Source organism: Artibeus jamaicensis, unplaced genomic scaffold, assembly GCF_021234435.1.
Source record: "Artibeus jamaicensis isolate MK-2021 breed Jamaican fruit bat unplaced genomic scaffold, CSHL_Jam_final contig_387, whole genome shotgun sequence".
Classification (NCBI taxonomy): Eukaryota; Metazoa; Chordata; class Mammalia; order Chiroptera; family Phyllostomidae; genus Artibeus; species Artibeus jamaicensis.
The window spans coordinates 5,482,091-5,502,715 of NW_026521812.1; the positions used below are offsets into that span (position 1 = coordinate 5,482,091).

Here is a 20,625-nt window from a genome sequence, read left to right on the forward strand (position 1 = left end):
CTCTAATTAACTTTTGTTGCATCTCAACATTAGATGCTCTAAAATAATTAGTAATCATTTTATTATTAGCACACATGGCTAATGGTGGGCTTAGTAGGGAGTTTTTTCTGAGTCCCACGATTATAGTCAGAGGGTAGCAGGGCTGCAGACACAACAAAAGCTTCCCCATTTGTCTGTCTGGTGGTTGATGCAGGCTGTCATCTGGGACCCTGGCTGGGGCTGTTGGCCGGATCTGCACATGTCCTCTCTGTGTGACGTGGACTTGCTCAAAGCATGGTGGACTCCAAGAGCAAACATTCCGAAGTAGGCTAGGAGAAGTCGTATCATCTCGCTTTGGAAGTCATACAGTGTTCCTTATGCCATGGTCTTAAGCCAGTCCAGATTTAAGGTAGAGAGTGTAGACTGTCCTCCAACCTCTTCAGGGGAGGAATATTAATGCTATATTTTAAAGGACACGAGAATCAGAAATCTTATAGCCATCTTGGAAAAATACAGTCTGCCACAAGCTAATAGTAAACATTTAACCATCTTTCTTTAGATAGATTTCTTTCTAGTGTAAATAATGAGTATTGTTTAATTCTACTTTGTATTTATTCTTTTATACAAGTAAAATGTGTAAAATACTATACATAGTCTTTAAAAAGTATGCTTGAATAATGTATTTTGTGAAAAATACTGTGACAAATGTAATATCCAGGGTATATAAAGACCTTGGCTATTAGAGAACTTGCAGAATTCTGTCTTTGTAATTGGAAGGGGTATTCTTTTTTTCTAGGATGGTTTGTGAATCCTTGATAAACTCTGATACTCTTGAATGGGAAAGAACACAACTTTGGGCCCTAACATTCAAACTGGTTCGGAAAATAATTGGTGGAGTGGATTATAAGGTATTCTTTCCTAATTATAAAAATAATCACTTTCAGGCCAGATTAGTTTTTCAGCTGTGTGTATCTTAATTTCAGATGGGAGCAGTGAGGTAGAAGCATTTACCAAATCTATCTCTTGTGTTGCTTAGTTCCTAAAAGGATTTAAAATTACTCAACATTTTCTGAAGCTTTCTGCTCTCCTCCCAACATAAATATGCAGGTGGCTAGAACATTTCTATGATGAGGAGGGGATTTGTCAAGCAGAGACTTTGGTTTTCTTATGATGTTGGGGCCCCTTTCAAATGAAAGCACAGCGAAGGCATCTGTGGAGCTGAGAAGAGATGTAGACATCAGAGGAAACAATGCCACTGGCTCCACTCGAGCCCTGCTTTCCTGTGAACTCGTGTGGGACACTGGGAGTTTCTCCCGCCATGGCAGCCTCACAATATTTACAGCCAGCTTCGAGTCTTTAGTTTCCCTCCCGTCTGGCCAGCCCAGCCTCGCCCACGTGGTCAGCTGTCTTTCCGTGCAGTTTCTCAGGTTGTCAGAGTTCCTCGCAGTTTGATTTTCTGGCACTTTGTATTGTTTATTGTTTTTAGATTGGTTGTTATCCTTCCTTTGGTTTGCGAGGAAATGAAGTGTTTCTATCTACGCCTCCATCTTGGCCAGAACTGTTTTCTTTTTTTTGTAAGATTCATCACAGAGTTTATACTCACTAAGTGCATATCAAAAGAAATTTCTTCTCTGTATATCAGATTCTGCTCTCAAATAATGCAGCTTGTAGTATACATGAGTAGGCGAATGATTACAGAATAGCCTTGTTGGATAAATTTGAAGGATTAAGGTATGCGATGGATGAGAACAGAGAATAGTTCGAATATGGCAAAGGGAGTGAGCAGAAAGGTCATCTGCCAGAAAACTTAGTATTTTTTGTGCATATTTGCAGGTTGTTTATACATTCTATTCTAATATATTTTGGTCTGTAAGCCCAAATCAAGCTTTTTGGGCCTTTATAACGCTAGAAACTTTTAATGCTGCGAAGGTCAAAAAAGCTCAGTAGAGTGTGGCAAGTTTAATTTTTATTTATTAGTGACTTTTTTGTTCATTCATATGACACAGCATTCTTTAGAATTCTGTCTTGGAACACAACTCATCTCTTGGGTTCGTGTTAGGAACTTGAATATCAGCTCTGATTCATAAAAACTGAAGGTGTGAAGTCGAAGGAAACTTTTTTTCTGAGTGTGTAATCTTGAAACTAGATGCCTAACCAGCACAGGGAACATTACCTAGTTTTAACACTGGCTTTTTTTTTTTAAATCAGGGTGTTCGAGATCTCTTAAAAGCGATTTTGGAGAAAATCTTGACCATTCCCAACACAGTGAGCTCAGCCGTTGTACAGCAGCTTCTAACAGCACGAGAGGTAACAACCTGTCTGTGATGCACTGGTCATCGCCTCCAAAAAGTATTTTACAGAGTTATGTGCTTTTAAAACTTAGGGTAATTTGTGGGGCGTTTTATGTGTTTACTTCTAAAATATTGCTTTTTTATTGTATCATTTTGATAGTACATTTATTAAAGCGGGGGACAGTGAAACACGCAAAGGCTTAAGAGAAAAGAAGCAACAGGACGAAGCCTGGGCGGGCTGCTTTGGCTCACTGGAAGTCAGGGAAAAGGGGCCTTGCAGACGGGTTCAGGGCTTAGCCCAGGACAAGCTGCTGCTGCCTGTTGCAAATCTCATGGGGACCTTAGAGGTTAGGAGCTGACAGCCTGTGAGGGAAGAAAGATGTGAGCATGCTCCGTTAGCGATACAGCACCCCCCAAATCACTTTGAGTTTTAAAGGTGCTCTTACTTTTTTACATTTTAATTAATTCATGTTTTTTAATTGTAAAAGCAACAATATAGATATTAAAGTATTTTCAACCATTACAAGATGTCAGCCTATGGACCACTTAAAAAATCCTTATGCCTTGTAACTAATATTGCAAGAAATGTCACTTTGGTCTGTTGCTCTCCTATTGGAGTCTACCAATATTTAAAGTATTTCAATGTTATTTACCAAACATCCACAACTCATTTCATTGTTTGTTTGTTGTTTAAAGATTTGACTTATTTACTTTTAGAGAAAGGGAGAGGTAGGGAGAAAGAGAGAAAAACATCGATGTGTGAGAGAGACATCGGTCATTTGACCCCCACATGCCCTCAACTGGGGACCTGGCCTGCAACCCAGGCATGTGGCCCGACCAAGAATCGAACTGGTGGTCCTTCAGTTCTCAGACCGGCACCCAATCCACTGAACCACACCAGCCAGGACCATTTCATTGTTTATTAATCTTCATTTTTAGACATTCTTCACATATAAATGACTTCCTTCATGCTATAGTTTAAGCCCCCAGAATTAATGAAATAGTATTTCTACTTTTTAATATACTTGTTGTTGTCATATTTAAAGGGATGAACAACAACAAATATATTTAAATTCATTTAAAGGGATCAGTCAAAAATAACAATATTGCTCTTTTGTTTTTCTTAGGTTATAGCGTATATCTTGGAAAGAAATGCCTGTTTGTTGCCAGCCTATTTTGCAGTCACAGAAATCAGAAAACTATATCCTGAGGGAAAACTTCCACACTGGGTAAATTTGATATTTTTCAAAAATTTTAATAGCAATTTTTATTTAAAAATAATTATATTAATCTTATTTTTGGTGCTTATTTTTAATATTTCTAGAGAGAGGGGAAGGGAGGGAGAAAGAAAAGGAGGGAGACATCAATGTGTGGTTGCCTCTCACATACCCCCAACCAGGGACTTGGCCCACAACCCAGGCATGTGCCCTGACCAGGAATCGAGCCAGCAACCGTTTGATTTATAGGCTGGCACTCAACCCACTGAACCGCACCAGCCAGGGCTGTGCTTATTTTTTAAATGGTCACTTTATCCATGAATACCATGTATTTTTATCATTTATTTCATTTCTCTGCTGTCCTGTTGAAACAGTTACTGTGATAAAATATACATAGCTTCATCAAATAGCTTTGGACATTGTGGTGAGACTTGGCTTAATTCAGAGAAAGAGGTACTGGTAAGTAATTGTTTGGAAGGAAGCAAGGGAATTAACCTTTGAGTAATTTTAATGTGCCAGGCTTTATACTAAGTTTTTCCATATTGTCTCATTTTATGTAAATTGGTCATTCTATTCAAGGCATTCTTGATTTTATTTTTATACTTGTTTGTTTGTTTGTTTTTAGTTACTTGGAAACCTGGTGTCAGACTTTGTGGATACTTTCAGGCCCACAGCAAGGATAAACTCCATTTGTGGTAGGTTTATGACTTAAAATATACTAAACAGTGTGTGACTTCTAATCTGACTGCGGAACAAAGCTGACAGTATCTTGTATATGTCTTCATGGTTTGTCATTTTAGCACCTCTCTGGGAGCTTAGTAATAGCCTTTTACTTGTTTTCAGGTACTTTGTGTACTAAATAAAGGGAGGGGAAACAAATGTCTAGACTGGGTCCTAGATAGAACTGTTCTAGAAGATGTGTTTCCTGGTGACTAGAGAGAACTTTTCATAGCGCTAGTAAAGCACCATGAATCTCTAATCAACTAGAAATCCTTGCGGACCTGCCCCTCTGGCCACAATACACAAAACCATGAGGCTCTTTCAAGACCACTCCAATTCTCACCTTTGCTCTCTATTTCATTTATTGTATTTCCCATTTTTTCACATTCGTTGGATTCTCAGAATTTTCTTTAAAAATAAGTGGGTGACTTGGCAATGTTTGCGTAAACATGGTGGCCTCAGAACTGTCGGGGCACATAGTCCATTATTTAGTTGGTAGCGCTTCTATGAGCAGGGTGCTGTTTTGGATGCTGAAATACAAACATAAACTGAATAAACATGAGACAGATACTCCTCAGGCTTTTGTGACTGGGTGGATTATGATATCATTTAATGAATTATAGAACTGGTGCGGGTTTAAGAAGTATGTTGGTGAGTTCAGTTTCACACATGTGGAGCTTGAGGTGCCCACGGGCCATCCAAGGCCATCCAAGGTGCAGTATTCATCCTGCAGTTGGGTGCGTGTGGGTGCTCACATGCTGCATCAGAGGCCTCTGGGAACATCATGCTTGAGGTTGATCAGAGGTCTGCCTGCTTCTTCTGTAAATGTGATACAGTAAATATTCTAGGTTTTGTGGGCCACTTAGTCTGTTGGACTCAATTCTGCCATTGTAGTCCAAAAGCAGCAGTGATCCAGTAAAACTTCATAGAAATGGGTAGCAAGCCTGAATTGACCCGTGGGTTACAGTTTGCTGACCTGTGTCCTAGACACTTGGATAAATGCCACCTCTTTGAGCTTGGAAGGCCTGTGCAAAGTGGTGTCAGACTTGTGGCTACTTTCAGGCCCATAGTATGTTCACAACCTCACAGATTGGTCTCTATCTAACCTCCTGGACTGAAGATAATTGAAGAAGAAACAAAGAAATTTTTAAAACTTTTATCTAATTAAAACATTTTCTAAACCAGCTCCTGGTACAGCATAGATATACGTTAAACATTTATAGAGTGAACGAAGGAGTAGGCATTGCTGTTTCACATTTGCTTGAAAACACTTTTTGTGATACACACAGGCCGCTGCAGCCTTCTGCCGGTTGTCAATAACTCGGGTGCCATTTGTAACTCATGGAAATTGGACCCTGCAACTCTTCGTTTTCCTTTGAAAGGCCTTTTGCCATACGATAAGGTATGTTGCTAATTATAATGGGACTTTTGGGCTAACAGTCTTCATTCTGTAATATATGATGTATGTTGCTAAATCATAGACTGAAGAAGTAAAATTAAAAAAATTTATTGATTGATTGATTTTTAAAGAGAGGAAGGGAGAGAGAGAGAGAAAAAGAAACATCAGTTTGTTATTCCACATGTTTATGCTTTCACTGGTTGATTCTTATATGTGCCCACACCAAGGATCAAACTGCAGCCTTGGCGTATCCAGACAATGCTCCAGCCAACTGAGCTACCAGGCTAGGGCTGGAGAAGTAAATATTTAATGAAAGATAGTGTATGGTTCAATGTGTGATTCCAGAATCAAAGTAAACTCTGTGCTTTGTGTTATTTTCGGGTGTTTATATTCCAGTGGTCCCACCTCTGGCAAAGCTCTTGGCGTTAAAAAACTGACTTTTTAAATTGGTTCCTTGTTTTCATTCTTCCTTTACAAAGGGAGGGCCAAAAATGAATTTGCAATGTCCATAAAATTTGAAGAGTGAACCTCCTATTTGTTAGATTTTTAAAAAGGGAGTATGGGATAAAAGTGCAGTAGAAATTCTCAAAGGAAAAACCACAAATATTAATACAGTAAAACAGAGGTAAAGACAAGCTATAATGACATTTGATCGATCATTGTTTTATCTTGGAGGTGGCAGTGATAACAGAGCAGGCAGGGTATGTGGAAGGCTGGATATTTTTCATGTAAATGTTTCATGTAATTTTTCATGTCAAAAGCAACATATAATTAGGAAACTTGTCCAAAAGCAAGACAAGGAAAATAGTGAAAGTAAGGTTACAATCTCAGCTCTTGGCATACCAGTCAGAAAAGTTTGGAATGTGAAAAAGTGGTAAGCTAAATAGAATTTATTGTCATCATGATAGCAATAACAATGAAAACAGATAAATTTATGGTGTGCTTACTGTGCGCCAGGTAGTTTTCTAAAAGCTTTACTTTGCAAGATCTTTATTTTTTAACTATCATCTTAATATCTCTGTTTATGGATGCTGACACTAAACACAAAGTGGGTAGTAGCTTGACGAAGGACCAATGTTGAGGGAATGGTAGAATCCAAATTTGAACTCAAACGTATGATTTGAGAACCCACACTCTTAAACCCTGTGCCATCAAGTCATTTGTCCTCTCCAGATTCGGAAATTGCGTCTGTTTCACTTGTGTGAGAGGATTGAAAGCTGCTGCCATTTCTCTTCGATTCAATTGCTGAGAAAATTCTTTCCTTACAGTGATGCTTATGACTTTCATGTGACCACCTGAAGTCATTTCTAAGTTCATACTCTGTGTGACTTTGGGCAAGTCCTTTCACATCAGTTGTCATTTATCAAATAAGGGTGGGAATAGATTAATTGCAAGCACTAAAATCCTATGATTTTTTTCCCACTAGATACTGCCTACTGTGTGCAGGTAACAAGTGCTTTTGGAGGCTTTTTTGATCCCAATTTCAAATTATTTAAATTAACATTTACTTTGACCTTAAAACAATAATTTTGTTTTTTATTTTCTTTAAAGGATCTGTTTGAACCACAGACTGCTTTGTTGAGATATGTATTGGAGCAGCCTTATTCCAGGGATATGGTCTGCAATATGCTAGGTTTAAATAAGCAGGTACTGTACTATGCTGCAAACCTAGTCAAATTCTGCATAGAATCTGCACTATTCTTTTCTCTTTTCTTTGCTATAGCTAACTGAGCAAAACAGTTAAAAACTATTTGGTGATTTTTTAAAAAATACATGATTTGTTCAACAGTGTATAATTTCTATCATATATATATATTGCTTTAAGAATGTTTATATTAAAAAGAAAATATTTTAAAAGTTGGTTTATTTTGCATTGCTTTTTTTTCTATAAGGCCAGTTTCAAGTATACCTTTTGCCAGAGAAACCTACACATGACTTAACCATAATTTTTTTTTACTTTTTTTGTTGTTTGGGTATCCTTTTTTATAACCCTTAGTATCTTCAGCGTGGCCTCATTGCTGATTTTTTTTTTCTTTTCTTTTTTTTTTTTGGTGTGTGTTTGTTTTTTGGTGGTTTAACATGTGGGAGGGTTTATGCTGACTCTGGGTTCCTTGAGGCTGGCCTCATAGTCACTGTTTTGTCTTTTCTTTTTTTCTTCCTTTATTTTTGTTCTGTCCTGTCTTGTCCTGCCCATCCTCCAATGCTCTAGACCTTGAACATTGCTCAGGTATGTTCACAACCTTACTGTTGTATTGTGACTAACGATACGCTGGCCGCTTTGTAGCCACTGATTTCATTTAGAGAATACATGTATGGTCGGGGCTTGAAATTGGCAGGACCATGCTGAGACCAAGGCCACTATCGTGACTTTCTTCTTGGGATATGCGATATGAGAGTTGTTTTTGTTGGATTGTTTTTGGTTTTGGTTTTTGGTGTTTTTTTAAATATATTCTTTTTTTTTTCTTTTTAACAAAGAGACAACACCTGGTACACAATAAAGCCTGTCACTTTTTGATGGGTTGTTTTTTCTTCCCACTCCATTTTACTGTTTTTCATACTTTTAGGGCTAAAGCTAGCCTGGTGGAATTTTTAGAGATGGAAAGATTTGTGGTGGCCTTCATCTTTCCAGACTTTTAAAATATAAATAAATAACATCAATAAAAAATACTTACATTGCTTTGCCTTAAAAAATAAAACAAATTAAAAACAAAACAAAGGAAAAAAAGCACTTTAATAGAGATATGTTACTTTGAAAAGTTGGAGTGGTCAACTTTATACAGGGAAGGGTTTTTTTGGAAACATGGGGATTGACTAAGAAATGTCACACTCTTAGGTGACCCCACACCTGCCTGACAGACACCCTTCTTTGTCAGTCTTTGCCAAGGTGTCCTCCTCCTAGAGTGAGCTCCTCTCAGGTGAAGTTCACCTAAGGCGGGAGAAAAAACACCGTGGCCCAACTTTATAAATCAAACTCTTATACAGTCCCAAGTCTGTGAACGGACTTTTCACCTTGGAGATTTTAAGCAAAATAGTGGTTCCAATTATTTTTGTTAAAAATTTTTGAGCCCAACATATTAAAATAGACCAGCAGCTTTTTTCTTTTAAAAAGACATTCTTGTCCAGGTTATATAAAATAGCGTTGCTGTTTGCAATACTATAGTGAAGGTTGTGCCAGTGCTTCCATTGATAAAGCCCTATTTTTGAGGACGTATAGCTTGGCCATAAAACTTGCTCAGTGTTGAAACTTTGCATGCCAAACCTCACCCTAGTAGCAGTATCTCTTATTATTTTAAGTTTTTTCTTCTGAAAAATTTACCAAGTTTCCTTGTTCGGACAAGCTTTGTACATGTGAAAATGAAACTGCTTCACACTCCAGTATCTGACAGTTACCTCATGTAATCATTCTGTCAATTCTGCATCTTAAATGCCCAGTCATTAATTCTGATCAACTTTCACTTGAGTTAGAGGTAAGTATTCAGTTAACTTTGAAAGAATGCTTCATGCTGTGTCTTAAAACTAATTTTTACAGTGAACTGTAAATCAGACTTGACTCAATTTTCTTCCAGTTTGGTGGATAGATGCGCCCATGGTCATCCAAGCTGCGGGCACCTCCCCCAGAGAGGAGCCTTAGCTCTCATTCGCTGCTTCCTTTTGGGGGCAGCGCTCCTCAACCAAAAATTGACAAAACAACTCGGAGTATCTGATCCGATCATTTTAATAACAAGTTTCAACCTAAAAAAAGTTTATGACTAAGACATAAATCCATAAAAAATAAAGTTTATAATGGAAATGCTGACAGAACATTATTATTATTGGTCCCACTGAAGAGTAAACATTGTCGAAAATGTATAATTCATCAGTAGTGGTTTGGTAGAAAACTGTAGTGAATGGACTTGTAGATGGAAGATATATACTGGATTGACTTGATATGTTATTTTTACCATCTGGAAAGTAAAGAGAAAATGAGAACACACAGTATAAGGCACATATTGGTTAAATGTAAGCAAATTATCTTATCACATCTCTTATCATTACAAAACTATATCCTGCACTGTACCTTCTTGTCCTTTCTCTAGCAATGCAGTAATTAATGAAAGCTTGAAGCTTTTTAAGAGCTGTCCAAACTGCATTTTCCAGTAGGAATTGGGCTATATTTTATCTTAAAATCATTCACATTTAGAAGGTCATAAATAGCCCAGTTCTGTGACCAGCAATGGAAGTGTTCACAGTGGAAGAATTCTGTTTTGTGTGTTTACACGAGTTCGTGTTCTTTCTAATGAATAAGAGCATCACAAAATACACCCCTCAAGCTCTTGTGTGGTGTCATGTGAACTTTCATTACCCTGAGACAGTGAAGCACTAGACTAATTACTGTGTATCTTTGAAAGGCACCGTTGAAAGTGGTGTTAACTAGCATAGTGTTCCAGTTCTTACTGGTGGAGAATATAATAAATGATATGCAAAGGGATATTTTTTCCCAACTTGTCCTGAATAGGTATTGCTTTAAAATTGTTTTCTAGCCCTGAAAAAATGATTTTCAATTAATTTAAGTCTGTCTAAGGGCAATAGGGTAAAATGTCTCCACAAAAACAGTACCAGAATTGTTACATAAAAGTGTTAGAGGCCACTTAGCTAGAATATGGTTACTAAGACTGAAAAAAGCCTTATCATTTGCCATGTGCAATAATGGTAGTAAAAAATCAGGGGCATGGGTGGAGGTTAATGTTAATCTTTCTCTTAATGCCTCAGCTTTCAATGAAAGCTGAAAACTTAAAATATTTCCAATATAGTTTGAGCTATTATGCAGAATTTGAATTGTTAAAATATTGAATTTAGATTCTTATTCTTACAAGAGATTTTAACTAAATATGCATATAGATATATAAACTAATTCAACTTATATGCTTATATAATGAAGACATAAAATTTATAAAAGTTTTCAGAAAGCAAGTTGTGAGTAACCATAGACATAGTATTAATTGGCTTACAGAATTATATCCTAGTGATGAATAATTAACCTTTATTTGCAGACCATTTAACTGCTTTGCAAATTTTCATTTGTTCCACTTTGTACAATAGCCTGCGTGATGGAGAGTCTTAACTTTAATGTACTTATCTCAGTAATGGAAAACTAAAGCAAAACTTAATATTTTAAAGTAGTAGCACAGATCATTTTCGTTTTTGGTATTATTAAAGTTGGCAAGTAAACAGAGAAACATGTTTAAGTTAATGTTTTAAGAAATATCCTTGGCTTTAACCCAAAACACCTGCTAAATATGTAGAGCTAATCCTGGCAGATGCTCTGCTGCCTTCAGACAAGGCGTTTAGGCTTCATAGAGATCCTTAGTGCTCCAGTTCTTTACAGAAAGTGTGCATGAAATCTTGAGTTGGTATGTATTGAAAAATCATTAGCTTTAATTGTAAATTTCCTTTTTGCTTTGTCGAAATATCCTCCTACTTTATCAGTCTTAATATTTTTGGTATTTCTCTTTAAATCATTAACCATATGACCATCACTACATCCCTAAAATCTGTAGGTAAAAATCCAGTTTTTTAAAAATAAAATAGCTAATATTAAAAAAGGGCAACTCCCAAATGACTCAGATGCTAAAACCAATTTTATTTAGTTTGCTCTTTTTTCCCCGAAGCAGATTGGTGAAAGGTCATCATGGACGGAGGAATAGGTGACAATTGGGTAGTTTCCAGACTAGAAGCAAATTCCCATCACTAATGAAAAATTCCTACTGGAAATAATGGCTTTACTTCTTTTCACGAATTTTTCTTACTCTTACATAACTTTGAATGATTTCACTCTAAATTTGTGTTGTCTGAAACATTTCTTAGGTTGTTGGTGGTTGGCAGAACTAGTGAATTTCAAGCCCTGTACACAGTAGTTTTGCATGCTGATTTCAGAAATAGTTTGTAGTGTTGTCTGTTGCACTTTGCTCTGCTTCATAATGATAATTACATTTGGAGGAAAAGTACTGTAGTCTCAACTGGTGGTGTTAATATTGCTATTTGTAAACCTGTAATGTGGTTGAACTGTGAACATGGCATTGTGTTTATGGAAAAAAAATATGAACCAACCATTGATGCTCACTGTTCCGGATAGATGTTTGTTTTCTGTGCATGCTTTAAAAAAAGTGCAGCTATACTGCAGCTTGACAAGTTCGGAGCTGGCAAAGAGCATGCAGAAGAGGGGATGCTATTCATTATGTTTTGTTTCTTTCCAAATTCGTCCCCATTTTGCATTTCCCTAAATTTAAAGAAATCATATCCCTTTTTCATGGCAAAAGACTAATAACTTACATCAAAAGTTTAGAAGGAAAGCATGTATTTTAGTAATTGTATTCACTAGAAAGGCATGTAACTGCCTTGCTATTAAGCCATATAACATATTTTATTAAGGAAATATGAAAATGCACAAAATATGGCTTAACACATATTCTTTGGTAAAATACATTTTTTAAATCACTTTAAAAAGCATAAATCTTTTTGCCTCTAGAAAGGGAAGTTGCATTCTCATTTTTAGTGTTTAAACTCAGTTCTTTTTCTTGTTTTAGATTTTAAACTAGTCTAATTTACAATTAAAGCTGCATTATGTTTGACTTCTAAGAGAGAAGAGCAGAGATTAACTTTGAAACCTTTTTTTCTTTATTTCCTTTTTTTTTTTTTTTGGTAGGGGAAGTTTCCATTTAAGTATCAGGATCAAAAAGAGATACTGAGTAATCTGGCAGCTATTTAGGTATACCTCTGTGAATAAAGTTAGAATAAACTCGTGGTTACTTTAAAATAAATTCACACATTTCTTTGCTCTCCTGTCATGATATTTGATTCCTGAAAATCCAGGGTTTTCATGTTTTGAGGTAGATTGAAAGTTAATACTGCTATCTCCATTTCATATACCTTTTAAATTAACTTTTTTCAAAGGATAAATAACACAATGTTCTACTGTGCAGTTCCTTTTGTCAAATTGAAATAATGATATCTGTTGTGAAAGTCAAGAGTTAATGGGAAGTCTGTCTTTTGTGAGGCCTGAAAAACTTTTTTTAAACAAAACTCATTCTCTACAATAATGTAACATGATGCAGCTTTAATAGACTAAATCTAACCTTAACTTTCTAAGTTCAACTTCATTTCATGCTTCTCAGCCTCTTGTTACAAATAATGCCCGTTAACCGGTAACTGAGGAAACTAACCAGGAGGCTTTTGGAATACTGTATTTAATCTCTACCCTACAGCACAAGCAGCGCTGCCCTGTGCTGGAGGACCAGCTGGTGGACCTGGTGGTCTATGCCATGGAGCGATCCGAGACGGAGGAGAAGTTTGACGATGGGGGAACGAGTCAACTCCTGTGGCAGCATCTCTCGAGTCAGCTCATTTTCTTTGTGCTTTTCCAGTTTGCAAGTTTTCCGCATATGGTTCTGTCTCTTCATCAGAAGGTTAGTAATACATTTTTTGTTAGGGCTGCTTCACCTGTTGATTAGTATGCTTGAGACTGGTATGGACTATGCCTAGTGATTTCAGCAGTGGCAGAAGTTCTGAGTCCCGATTTCTGTTTTGTTCAGTGGTTTCTTAACTTTTCACTTTCTTGTCATTACAAAAACTGGATTTGGTCACTCATTCTATATATTCACACTGCCAGGATCAGTGGATACAAGATGAAAAGGCACTATAGGACCCTCAATGAGCTCCTTACAGGTGGAAGAATAGAGATACAAACAATTCAATTATAATTTAATAGTTTGCACAATGGAAACATGTTTCCCTGAAGAAAATAAAGTCCCAGTTAAAGACATAGGAGTAGCTTTATCAAAGAGATCTTGAAGCTGTCACTTAAAGAACAAACAGAAATTTGTCAAGAGAAGAAGCTGGGAAAGTGCTTCCATGGCAATAAGATCGTCATTTGGAGAGGGATAGAAGTATACAAGAACTGGAAATAAAATATAAAGGGGAAGGTGTTGGCGAGATAAGGAAGATAGGAAGGCAAGACTATACAGCCATGTGTTTGTTGTAAGGAGTTTAGATTTTCTTTGCGAGGCAAATGAGGAAGGGAATGAGATCATCATATACAGGTTGAAAAAATTGTTAACGGCTGCACGAAGGATGATGGTGATGTGGATGGGGACAAAATCAGAGGCAAGGAAATTAGTGAGGGAGCTGTTGCAGTGGTCTGGGTGAGAGATGCAGAAGGCCTAAACCAAGAGGGGGAGGAGAAGCCAGGGACCAGGTATGCTGAGTTGAATGGAACTTGGAGACTATAGGTAACAGAGAAAGTAACAGCAGTCTGGGATCACTCACTGGTATCTACCTTGGCAGTGAATGGAAAGATAAAGTGAATGCAAAACTAGAAATACACTGGAAAGGGTAAGTTTGTGGGATGAGTTGATTTTAGTCATAGGTTTTAGACACATTGAATAGGAATAAATTAAGTGTTATATTTATAATATCTCTACAGCATGGATTATTTGGGGAAATTTTTTTTCAAAAGAATTGCTAAAATTCTTTCAACCCCAGGTAGCCCCATCCACCCCACCATCGATTTCTGTTATAATCTACAGGAAACCAGAAAGATGTATTTTTTGATAATCAATCGTTAAGGATTATAAGTTATCCTTAATTTTAGCAAAAAGGCTGGAAAGCTTGAGAATTTTAAATTAATTTTTTTTTGTATAATAAAGTATTCCTCATGTTTTGGTGAGATATTTATAGTAATTAGCCCATTAAACTTGATTCTCATGCACACATGATCAACTTAATTATGTTCTAAAACATTCACCTTTCTTTGTTTTTTTGTTTTTCCTTTTTTCTTTAAAAGCATTTAATTTTTAATATGCATAGTTGTTACAGGGTCAGGGAGGAAAGTTATATATTAAAATAATTTCAAAGGCTTTCCTTGGTGTGTCCTGAATTAGAGAGTAAGCTGTTAGCAAATGTCCGAGTTAGATGCTACCTTTCAGAAAGCAGGTTTCTCCTTTGTCTTTACATCTGTAAATGTCACTGCATCCATCTCTTTAACTGGCTGTGTAGTGTGTATGTAAACGTGTTTTACAGTTAGCAGGGCGAGGACTGATCAAAGGCAGAGACCACCTCATGTGGGTTCTCCTGCAGTTCATCTCCGGAAGCATCCAGAAAAACGCACTGGCTGATTTTCTCCCTGTCATGAAACTCTTCGACCTTCTGTACCCAGAAAAAGAAGTAAGTCTTTCTGAATAGTTAACAATGTGATGATGAATTCTGTCTAATTTACGTTTAAGGACTTTAGTGTGATTTTGTGGAAAGAACACTGGATGTAGAAGCTGGAAGTCTGTGTTTTGTGTTGTGTTTCCCAGTTCTGTGACTAACCACAATTGTGGGATGACAATAATTAGGTCTCTTTTGTCATCAGTTTACTTGTATATGATGAAGAAATTGAAATAAATTATTTATGAAGTTTATCTTAAATCACAATGGAATGTTTAGTATAGCAAACTTTTTTCTATGTTTTAGGTAGATTTACAGTTTTAAAAAGCATTATGCTGTTTTTAGATTGCACATCATTGAATCGACCACATAACATTGGTGTCTGTGACTATCTTTTGTTTGTTTGCTAATTGTGTCCCCTCTTAAATTTTATTACATAAGGTATGTAAGTAAAATATGGTATATATTGATGATTGCCATTTTTTAAAAAACATCTTATTATGGAAATTTTTTTCAGTTTTGAATCAGGCCATCATTTTTTAAATTATGTAAGCTTTAGGTGTACAACACTATAATTCAGCATCTGCGTACACTACAAGGTGATCACCTCCAGAAGTTGAATTTGCGTCCATCACCATGCAGTTGGCTCCCCCCACCCCCCTCACCCCTGCCCCCGACCCTCTTCTCCTCATAACCACCAGTCAGTTCTCTGTGCACATGAATTTGCATTGGTTTTATTTTGTTTGCTTTGTTTTTTTTCTTTTTTATGATTCCACATGAGAGAAATCATACACAGGGGTGGGTGTCTAATCTGTGTCCCACGGACTGCATGTGCCCCAGGATGGCTATGAATGCAGCCCAACACAAAATCGTAAATTTACTTGAAACATTATGATATTTTTGTGATTACATGCTGCAGTGTATTTAATGTGTGGTCCAAGACAACTCTCTTCTTCTAGTGTGGCCCAGGGATGCCAAAAGGTTGGACAAAAGGGAGAAACCTTTTGTTTCTTCTTATGACTTATTTCATTTAGCATTATTCCCGCAAGGTTCATTCATGTTGTCATAAATAGCAAGATTTCACTCTTTTTAGAGCTGAATAGTATCCCACGTTGTGTGTGTGTGTGTGTGTGTGTGTGTACAAATCTTCTTTAGTCATTCATACTAAGTGATGGGCACTTAGGCCTTTTTTCCTGTCTTGGCTGATGTGAATAATGCTGCAATGAACATAGGGGTTCAATACCTTTTCATCTAGTGTTTTCACTTTCTTCAGGTAAATACCCAGCAGTGGAATGGCTGGATCCTATACTAGTTCTGTTCTTGAATAAATTAGTGACTGCTCCAATTTACAGTCTCAACAACAGTATACAGCAGTGTACAGGGGTTTCTTTTATTCCACATTCCTCAACACTTGTTATTTGTTGTATTTTTAAAATTTTTTATTTATTTATTTTTAGAGAGAGAGAGGAAGGGAGGGAGAAAGTGAAGGAGAGAAACATCAATGTGTGGTTGCCTCTCACATGCCCCCCCATTAGGGAGCTGGCCCACAACCCAGGCATGTGCCTTGACTGGGAATTGAACCGACAACATTTTAGTTTACAGGCTGGTACTCAATCCACTGAGCCACATCAGCCAGGGCTATTTCATATATTTTTTATAGTAGCCATTCTTACAGGTGTGAGGTGATGTCTCATTGTGATTTGATTTGTATATCCTTGGATATTTATGAAACATTTTTTCAAATTTGTATTTTAATTTTTGAGAGAGAGAGAGACATCAATTTGTTGTTCCATTTATTTATGCATTCATTGGTTGATTCTTATTTGTGCCCTGACCGGGGATCAAACCTGCAACCTTGGCATATTGGGATGACACTGTAACCAACTTAGTTACCCAGCCAGGGTAATTTGTGGAAACTTTTAAATGCACAGAAAAGTAGATTGAATAGAAAAGAAAGCTCCTATGTAACCATAACCAAGAAATACTCTTGTTTCATCTTTCCTTTTTATCTCTTTTGTTAATGCTGGACATTTTAAAAGCAAATTCTTAATTTTTATTTTCTGGAAAAAGTATATATGTGCCCTGACCAAGGTAGCTCAGTTGATTGGGCACCATCCTGCAAAGCAAAAAGTCATTAGTTTGAGTCCCAGTCAAGGCATATGCCTAGCTGGCAGGTTTAGACCCTGGTCAGAGTAATTACAAGAGGGAACCAATTGATGTTTCTCTTTCACATTGATGTTTCTCTCCCTCTCTTTTGTCCTCCTTTCCCCTATCTCTAAGAATAAATCAATAAATCTAAAAAAAAAAGGGTATATGTGACTTTTGGAAATTTTGTGTTTTCAGTGTATTTATCACATTCAATAAGATTATTTTCTTTTTAAATTTATTTTAAAAACATGCATTTTTTTAAAGATTATTTATTTATCTTTAGAGGGTAAGGGAAGGAGAGAGGGAGAGAAACATCAATGTATGGTTGCCTCTCATGCATCCCTGCTGGGAACTGGCCTACAACCCAAGCATGTGCCCTGACTGGGAATCGAACTGTGATCCTTTGATTCGCAGGCCCCGCGCTCAATCCACTGGGCTACACCAGCCACGGCCTTTTATTTACTTTTTATTGTATTTTTTTTCCACTACCACTTAGTCCCCTCATGCCACCCTCCCCCTTCAGTAAGATTTCATAGTATTTAATTTTTTTAAAAATAAAAAAATTTTAATGATAGTCAGTGCTCTCTAGAAGAAAAAGGTTGACTAATCACCTGTGAATTTGTTATTTTCTTGATGAGTCAAAATAATCTCGCAATACTTTCAATATTTTATAGCTGTTATGTCTTCTGATTTATATTACTGAACAATCAAAGAACTATTTGGAGCCAAACATTAGTACAGGATATTTTTTAAAAGACCTATATCAACAGTAGATTACTAAAATAGCATTAATTAGATAATTTTTCTCTTTCTGAAACATTATTTTTCAGTGTATTCCAGTTCCCGATATTAACAAACCTCAGTCAACTCATGCTTTCGCAATGACTTGCATTTGGATTCATCTTAATAGAAAAGCCCAGAATGACAACTCCAAGCTACAGATTCCAATACCTCATTCCCTCAACCTGCACCATGAGTAAGTAGTTATAGCTTAACAGTTAATTTTCATTTAATAAGTCGTGGATTATAGACTAATGTTTTTCTTAGTATTTGTGTAAAGAATGGATATAACCCTACACTCACTGAAAGGGTGACTATTTAATGTGTATGTTACACCAATAGAAACTAACCAATGTCTGCATCAGAGAAAAACTAGAAGATTAATCAGTTTTACAAACATGTGTATATATGTATTTAATCAGGCCTAATCTTTGCTTTTATATGTTTTACTTTAAAATTCTTAGTTTCCAAAAGTATGTGAAAATGTTTTAAAATTCCTTAAGTTTGGGGGATTGGAGCGTGATCTGACTGAGATGTCATTCACCCTCTGGGCTGCCAGGGTGGGGTGAGCTGATCTCTCTGACATGCTCCCTCACCTCAGCCCTACGCCGTGACTGCTCAGAGAAGGGGTCCCTCTTAGATGGGATGGGGCTGCAGTCCAGGTGTTGGGGTAGCTGAACTGCCCATGCAAAACTTCTGAAAAGAACTTGGTAAGAGACTGAAGGAGAGTCACACTGCACATTTCCTCTAGCCTGCGTTTCAGGAAACTCTCCTCACCCATCTTCATAGTGACACCTACAATATATTGAAGGTCTGTTGTTGTTCTTCAGCAGATAAACAATAAATATTAAAAACCTACATCTTGAATTTGTGAGTTACTTCTTCATTTCTAAATCTTACTGCTGTATATGTAGTACATACTTACAAATACTCATAAACTGTTAACTTATAATTACTTAAATTCTTTCTGAAATGCTACTTTTATATGTGTTTCTATTTCATGTTTTGGGCAGAAACTATAAAACTTATAGGAATAAAGACAGTATTAATAAATAGTTACATGAAATGAAACTTTTAAAAAAACAAGTTAACTTCTGGAAATTATTTTTATTTTTTTCTGATTAATGGGACTTGAAATTTTAGGTTCCTACAGCAGAGTCTTAGAAATAAAAGTTTACAGATGAATGACTATAAGATTGCCCTGCTGTGTAATGCATACTCTACGAATTCGGAATGTTTTACATTACCCATGGGAGCTCTGGTAGAAACTATTTATGGAAATGGAATTATGAGGATACCTCTTCCTGGAACGAGCTGTTTGGCTTCAGCATCTATTACTCCCTTACCAATGAACCTCCTGGATTCACTGACGGTTCATGCCAAGATGAGGTATGGCCGAATTACCTGGTCCTGTGTCATGGAATTGATATCGTGATTATGTATGTGTTTTATGGTCAGGAACATTTTAAAAAAAAATTAGGTTTTGTTTGTCCTGACTGGTGTGTCTCAGTTGGTTGGGCATCTGGTGGGATTTCCAGTTGGGACACATGCCTGGGTTGCGGGCTAGTCCCACGGTGGGGAGCATGTGGGGGGCAGCTAATCACTGTTTCTCTCTCATGTCATTGTTTCTCTCCCTCTTTCTCTTTCCCTTCCTCTGTCTCTAAAACTAAATAAATAAAATCTTTTTAAATAAAAAATAGTTTTTTTATTATAAAATGATAATTGTTTATTATAGGATCTCTAGAATATACAAATAAACCCACCGAAAATAATTGCCATAATCCCTCCATGAGAAATATGGGTTGTAAATATTCTTGTGTGTATTCTGAGTCTTTTTTCTATATATAAGTATATGAATTTATGGATTTTTTTAAACAAAATGGGGTCTTAACTACAATACAATTTTAAAATATATTTTATTAATTATGCCGTTACAGTTGTTCTATTTCCCCTCTTCATTCCCCTCCAACCTGCACACCCCCTCCCCCACTATTCCCCCCTTTAGTTTATGACCACGTGTCTCAGGTTCTTTAGATTCTATATTTCCCCTACTATTCTTGCCCTCCCCCCTATGTATTTTCTACCTACCATCTATGCTACTTATTTTCTGTACCTTCTCCCCCCTTCTCCTTCTCCCACTCCCCTGTTGCTAACCCTCCATGTGATCTTCATTTCTATGGTTCTGCTCCTGATTTAGCTGTCCTCTTAGTTTGCTTTTGTTTTAGGTGTGGTTGTTAATAACTGTGAGTTTGCTGTCCTTTCACTGTTCATCTTTTTTATCTTCTTTTTCTTAGGTAAGTCCCTTTAACATTTCATATAATAAGGGCTTGGTGATGATGAACTCCTTGAATTTGATCTTATCTGAGAAGCACTTTATCTGTCCTTCCGTTCTAAATGAAAGCTTTGCTGGATAGAGCAATGTTGGCTGTAGGTCTTTGGATTTCATGACTTGGAATACTTCTTTCCAGCCCCTTCTTGCCTGTAAGGTCTCTTTTGAGAAATCAGCTGACAGTCTGATGGGAACTCCTTTGTAGGTGACTGTCCCCTTATCTCTTGCTACTTCTAGGATTCTCTCCTTCATTTTAATCTTGGCTAATATAATGATGATGTGCCTTGGTGTGTTCCTTCTTGGGTCCAACTTCTTTGGGATTCTCTGAGCTTCCTGGATTTTCTGGAAGTCTATTGCTTTTGCCAGATTGGGGAAGTTCTCCTTTATTATTTGTTCAAATAAGTTTTCCACCCATGGCTGTTCCTCTTCCCCTTCTGGCACCCCTATAATTTGGATGTTGGGACGTTTAAAGATGTCCTGGAGGTTCCTAAGCCTCTCCTCATTTTTTTGAATTCTTGTTTCTTCATCCTTTTCTGTTTGGTCATTTTTTTCCTACTTCTGGTCCACTCCTTTGATTTG

The 20,625-nt window shown here is 36.8% G+C and overlaps 1 protein-coding gene across 3 annotated transcripts in view; it reads left to right on the top strand.

Annotated features, from left to right (window-relative positions):
• The window catches only part of MED23 (mediator complex subunit 23), a 48,891-nt gene that overhangs the window by 4,113 nt on the left and 24,153 nt on the right, over window positions 1-20,625 (top strand). For 2 of the 3 annotated variants that reach the window (XM_053664762.1, XM_053664764.1), the window contains 11 exons: window positions 776-887; window positions 2,188-2,286; window positions 3,398-3,499; window positions 4,113-4,182; window positions 5,497-5,609; window positions 7,158-7,253; window positions 7,816-7,833; window positions 12,848-13,048; window positions 14,661-14,804; window positions 17,768-17,913; window positions 18,861-19,106. In XM_053664762.1, the coding sequence (XP_053520737.1) occupies window positions 776-887; window positions 2,188-2,286; window positions 3,398-3,499; window positions 4,113-4,182; window positions 5,497-5,609; window positions 7,158-7,253; window positions 7,816-7,833; window positions 12,848-13,048; window positions 14,661-14,804; window positions 17,768-17,913; window positions 18,861-19,106 (1,347 nt within the window). The remainder of the gene's footprint in view (window positions 1-775; window positions 888-2,187; window positions 2,287-3,397; window positions 3,500-4,112; window positions 4,183-5,496; window positions 5,610-7,157; window positions 7,254-7,815; window positions 7,834-12,847; window positions 13,049-14,660; window positions 14,805-17,767; window positions 17,914-18,860; window positions 19,107-20,625) is intronic. The other variant, XM_053664763.1, reaches the window with a different exon arrangement.